General features: G+C 53.3%; 1 protein-coding gene across 1 annotated transcript; it reads right to left on the bottom strand.

The window, feature by feature from the left end:
* Positions 1–2,372: 2,372 nt before the first annotated feature.
* Positions 2,373–5,722, bottom strand: VRTN (vertebrae development associated). The gene has a single exon (XM_003408764.3). It carries the CDS (start codon positions 5,720–5,722, stop codon positions 3,623–3,625), a length of 2,100 nt encoding a protein of 699 aa, XP_003408812.1. The 3' UTR covers positions 2,373–3,622.
* Between the last annotated feature and the right edge of the window lie 555 nt (positions 5,723–6,277).

Below are 6,277 nucleotides of genomic sequence, written 5' to 3'. Positions count from 1 at the left end.
GGAGCCTATTATACCTGCCAGGCCCCTCATGAGCAAGGCTGACCAAGCACCTCAACCGTAGATAATCAGCCCAGATTTGGGGTGTCCAATGGCCTCAGACGTGACCTGGCATAAGAACTGTGCTCAGGAGAAAGGATGAGATGGACTAGTCCATCAAATTCTCTTCTTCGTGATAATCCAGCAGTGTGGAACCATGTGAAGACTGCAGTGTTCCTCCAAATTAAAAACATTCAGTTAGTAGCTGAGCGTGTCACTATTTGCACCACCCAGGGACTCCTCCTTGGGTCCTGTTGTTGTTGTGTGTCATCTAGTCGATTCCAACTCATACAGACCCTACAGGACAGAGTAGAACTGCCCCACAGGTTTTTCTAGGCTAAAATCTTTACAGGAACAGATCACTAGGTCCTTTCTCTCATGGAGCGGATGGTGGGTTTGAACCGGTGAGTGCTAACCGTTGGGCCACCAGGGCTCCTCTCTAGAGTCCTACTGGAATGGAAATGTGGGAGAGTTAAGTCTAGGATGACTCCCAGCTTTAAGGCCAATTCTACTGATAACCCAAGGCTGCAGCAATGAGGATGAAAAATACTCGAAGATGGGTTGGTAGGGAGTGGGGAAATGAGCCCAGGCTGGTGCTTGGGGAGACTGAGGCATTGGAGGGCCATCCAGGAGGGGCAGTGGGCTCAGGGCCCAAGAGCCACCAGCAATACCAGGGGCCTGAATCTGAGGAGGAAGCTCATACACCATGATAGACAAGATGATCTCTGCCCTTGACGGATATACAACCCACTGCCATCGATACAGAGATATCATTTAATTATTCATGTTTCACCAAATCGTGTTTTTAGAGTGCTTTTATATTGTTAATTTTTAGAACCGGTTTTACTTTACAACTGCACAGAACGTTGAAGATGCAGAATTAACCTCACATTCTGTTCTCTTCCTTTATTCACACATTGTTCATCTCACTGGAATTTCTTTCTACATCTGCATCCCAGACAGAAATTGGGGCAAAGAAATACAAATAATTTCATCAAAGTGTCAACTTCAAAATCAGTACAAAGTATTCTTAGGAAATACGGTCAAGACTTAGGTAACCGTGCCTTTCTAAGCAGACTATAAAGGAAACAGCTTTTCTACACAAGAATAATTTAACCAAATGAATAAATATTGACATATCATTTTTATCATAATTTTCCCAAAGGAAGTTAAAATATCTCCCTGTGGGTTTGGGGTTCAGTGCTGGCATCCAACAAAAAGGCTTTTCAGTCTTGGGACAGGACTATCTTTAATCTGGAGGGTGACCTTGAGCAAACGTCCTTGGGCATCAGCTTCCTCCTAGTAAACAGGAATTAGATCCCCCCTCCAAGTGGTTCTCAAACTGGACATCATTGTTACTAATAGCAAACATTCATCCAGCACTTACCACGTGCAAGGTACTATACTACAGGCATTATTGTAATCTCATCTTATGGATGGAAAACGTGAGGCACGGCAAGGTTAAATAACTTACCCATGTGCATATACTGCCTCTCCAACATCTCACGCTGGAATCAGCAGGTCTGAATGGGGTCCTGGTATCCACACTATTGAGCTCCCTGTTGGAGATCTAAGTGCGATCCAAGTGGTTTTAGACCGCACGGTAGACACTGTTCTAGGCATCGGAAGACTTGCTCTGGTCAGAGCACGAGAAAAGAAACAAACAGGAGAATCTAGAGTCCACCAGGGTAGTCTTCAGGAAGGGGGCAGGTGCAACTCTCTGAGAGCCAAAGTGGCTCGGGGGATGAGCTGGGGATGAGGGCCAGCCAAAAGTGCTGTGCCTACTTGACACACAGAGGCTTGTCTCTTTCTGCACCAGACTGCCACCTGCCGGTTGTAGGTGGTGATTGCAGAACAATTAAGCCGGAAAGAACATTCCCTGTCCATCCCTTCACCAAAGGTTAAGGGACTACCAAGTGACTACACAGTGCTCAGTGCTGAGCATTCAGCGGAGAGCAGGGTATGATCCTGCCTCAGAGCTCAGTGCAGTGAGACAAGCAAGGATGAGGTGACCTAGTTAGCACCATGGTAAGGGAAGAGTGGAGCCCTGGGAGTACAGCGGTTAAGAGCTCAACCAAAACCAAACCCATTGCTTCTGAGTCAATTCTGAATCATAAGAACCCCACAGGACAGAGTGGAACTGCCCCATAGGGTTTCCAAGGAGCAGCTGGTGGATTCAAACTGCCAATCTTTTGGTGAGCAGCCGAGCTTTTAACCAGAGCCCTGGTGGCGCAGTGGTTTATGGGTTTAAGGGAAGAGTAGGTAGGAACAAAATCTGGATGGGAGGACAGTGTCAGGGGTCTGTGGGAAGCAATGAGCTGGAGAAGTAGGCCAGACTCAAGTGAGGCTCATTAGAGTTGGAAAATCCCGCAATGACTCAGATTCGGATTCAGTGCCGGCCTGGCCTCTGAGTACACGTAAAAGGCTAGATTTCTCCAGTTGCAGAGTGGTGTTTTTCCAGGCAGCCCCAGTCCCAGTCCCAGTTCCAGTTCCAGCTGGAAGCACCAAGATCACTTTTAGACCTAACTCTAAGCATAGTCCCCAGGATGTCTCTTTCCATTCCCCAACCCCTCCACCTGGAAAGAGAATGACCACTTTCAATCCCAGTGAACCAACAGGGAACGTGGGAATGGGCAGTCATATCCTGGCAAAACAAACACCAGAGACCAAGGGTTGTGGGTGCCACATCACTTTATTTTTGTGGTTTTCCAACTTCATTCTGGGACAATCCAAGGTCAGTCTCCCACCCGCTGGTTGTTGTGTGGTCCCTTTTCTGAAGATGGGGCAGGATGTGCTGGGGAGAGACCAGCAGAAAGTCCGGGTCACCAACAGCCAGCCAGGCTACAGAGGACTGCAGGGTCCACAGCAGATGGATCAGGCACCAGCAAGAGGAGATTCTGGGTCTTCTCCCCCACAAACAGGGCCTGCATCTCCTCCTGCCAGGGCAGGGGATAGGCCAGCCCAGGATGATTGGCCCATGACCTTCCCTTAGAGGCCATCCTTGGTTCTTCCTGTACATTTCTGCTTCTGCTCAGGCTGAGCATCGGAAGCCACTGACCTGACCCACACTCGATTCTAACATTCCTTTGAGAAATATCTTTGAGTAAGAAGGGCGCCAACCCTCAAAAGGAACTGAGGGCATATATCCTGCCCGACAGGACAGATGGCCACACTGTAACACTCCTTTTGCCCCCACCAAAAGCAGAAAGCACCTTCAGCTAACCAATCCCTCTCCCCGCCCCGCATACACACATAAAGTGGCCAACACCACCAACATGGGGCCCATCCATCCCACTGAAATCAAAACAAACAACTAAAACCAAAACGCAATAATAAAAATTAAAATTAAACCAACTAAAGAGAACATTCCTGGTCCAGTAGCTCTCTGCAGGAGACCAGGTAGCTGATTTCTGGCTCTCTCTTCCCTGAAGCCAGGAAATAACACAAACACACCTTGGATCCAGGGTAGACACTGTGGGAGCCACAGCAAAGGACATCCTGGTAGGCCCAGGAGGCAACTCAGGTCCAGGACCCAATCCAACTGCTCCTCCTTTCTCCCAGCCTGTAGGAAGCCTCCCCACCCCTATTAGCCATCAACCAGGGTGAGGCCATCGTAGAGTGCCCGTTTCCACATGTAGTAGGTAGAGCGGGCAGTAAGGGGAAAGAGGGCACTGAATTCCTTGTAGGAGGGGAAGCTCTTGGACTGGAAGCGCTTTTGCAAGAACAACTTGGCCTGGGCCTTGAACTTTGTGGTTGTGATCATGTCCATCACCAGCACTTGGCCATCCCTTTCACCTGCTGCCACAGAGTAGCTGGATAGGGACCTACCCTGGGGTGGGCCCTGGGCCATGGCCCCCTCTCGGGAAGGCCCTCCCTGAGCCTCTCCTGGAGTAGCCCCCATCTGTAAAACCCCCTCGGGTGGGGTCGTTGCAGCCATCACACTCTTGCCAGCTTCCTTCTCCAGCTTCCCCTCTGCATTCTGTGCCCTGCCTTTGCCCAAAGCGGGGGCCTCCCTCTGGAGTTTGTACAGGCTTCTTGGCCAGCCTCGGGCGAGACTCTTCCAGACCCAAAAGGTGGACGGTGACAGGCTGGGGTAGCGGAGGCGGAAGCGGCAGAAGGGGAGGTGCCCACTCAGCACCTGCTTGCGGGCAGCCCTGCGCAGACGCCTCTGCCAGCGGGAAAGTGGCATTCTCGGGGGCAGGAACTCCCGGGCCGCAGGAGCCCCCCCACTTGTTGCTTTCTCTGCTCCCTCTGGCACCTCACCCTTCCAGGGAGGCAGAGACTCTTCCTCAACGGAGGCTGCTTGAGGAGTCCCGGTTGCTGAGAGGGACGGTGCCGGCTTAAAGTCGGGGTTCCTCCGGAGGGCCTTTCGGCGCCAGTTGTAGTAGGTGGACCGGGAGATGCCAGGGAACCTGCGCTTGAAGCAGCGATAGGGGACCATTACGTTCACGGAGATGCAGTGCTCCAGGTATAACTTGGCCCGTTGCATTAAGACCACTCCAGGGCTTGATGCCAGCGGGGGGCACCCCAGCCCCTTGGCACCCTGCTCCTCTGGCAGGTTCTCCAGCTCCTCCATGGCCAGCGCCTCCCTGGGGTCCGGGGCCTGGCATGCACCAGAGCCCAGCAGCTCGTTCTTCCAGGCGTAGTAGGTGGAGCGAGAGATCTCGGGGAACCGCTGCAGGAACTGCTGCAGCGGCACAACACCCCCGCGGTGGAAGCTGTCCTGCAGGAAGTGCTTGGCCGAGAAGCGGGTGGCCACCTTCTGCCGGTGCTCCTGGGACTGCCGCCGCCAACGGTAGAAGGTGCTCTTGGTGACGCTGTAACGCTCACAGAGGTGTGAGTAGCTGAGGCCAGGCTCGCGGTTGAGCCGCTCCAGAGTCTTGGCTGGTGGCGGCAGTGGTGCCAGGGCTGAAGGGGCCGGGGCCAGGCTGGCAGCATCTTCGACCTCCACCTCCTCCAGCCCCACCACTGGGGCAAAGTACTGGTGACGAAAGAGGTGGCTGGTGAGCGGCTGGCCCGCCCACATGATGTGCAGCGTAGAGGGCGTGTGGTCGCAGCGGCGCGGCCGAATGACGCGGTTAAAGTAGGGCCGGATCTTCAGGTTGCGCATGGGATAGATGGAGTAGATATTGCGCTGAAGGACCGAGGCGAGCGCGTACAAGTGCCACACGTTGGAGAAGCTGCTGGGGAAGCAGGTGGCCTTGACGTCCGCGTCGAAGATGGCCTCCAGCGTGGCGGAGGGCAGGCTGGTCATCTCGGGGGACTCCTCGGAGCACAGAGAGTAGCGCACGGCCTGCAGCATCACCTTGGAGTCGATCATGCCCTGGAGGTAGTAGTGCCTGTGCAGCAGCATCTCCACCACGGTGCGGGCGCGGAGCTCCAGGCTGAGACCTGCGTCGCCCCACAGCAGCATGCTGGCCGCCTCGAACAGCAGGCTGCCCTCGCCCTTGCACACCAGCGGCAGCATGTGCCGTGGGGCATCCTCCGGGTACAGGCTCAGGGCCACTGAGTCCACCTCCAGCACCTGTGGGCCGGGGCCCCCCTCCCGGCATCGGGGGAGGGCGAAAGAAGACAAGACCTGCTTGGCCTCGATGGCGGTACCCACGAGCCCCTCCAGGCCCTCGGACTCCACCGCTTCCTGCATCTCCCGCAGCACCTGCTGCACCAGCTGGTCCCGGGAAGTCATCCTGCCATGAGAAAGGGTAGATGGCAGAGGTCAGAGCAAAGGCACCCAGAGGATAACCGGTAATGGTGGCCCTGTCCACTTATGCACCTTCTTCCTGGAGGTAAGTCTGTCCTTTCCCATTCCTAATAGTTATTCGGAAATCATAACTAATTGCCTTCTTGGGTGTGTTTAATCACTCAGTCATTCTGATGAAGCCTATGGCCTCTGGAGCCTGGCTTTGAATCCTGGCGCTGACAATTAGGTTGGTCACCCTGAGCAAGTTACTTAACCTCTCTGTGCCTCTGATTCCTTTTCTGTACAATGGGGACAATAAGAAAAAAAAAAAAGCTAGGTTCACTTAAGAATGTCCATGATGAAGCAGTGAAAACTTACTGTTATTAAAAAATCACGATGTTCTCAATATTTGGAATGACGAAATGGAGAGCACTTACAAAGCACTTCCCTGCAGACCGAAGTAGGATGACTGTCTCACTGGTGACATTGTTTGGGTTGAGTGATGAACTAGCTGCTCTTTTTTCATGGAATATCATTTTTGCTTCAAAGACTGACAGACAC

This window comes from Loxodonta africana, chromosome 10 (assembly GCF_030014295.1).
Source record: "Loxodonta africana isolate mLoxAfr1 chromosome 10, mLoxAfr1.hap2, whole genome shotgun sequence".
Classification (NCBI taxonomy): Eukaryota; Metazoa; Chordata; class Mammalia; order Proboscidea; family Elephantidae; genus Loxodonta; species Loxodonta africana.
This window is presented reverse-complemented; position numbering and strand designations above follow the sequence as displayed.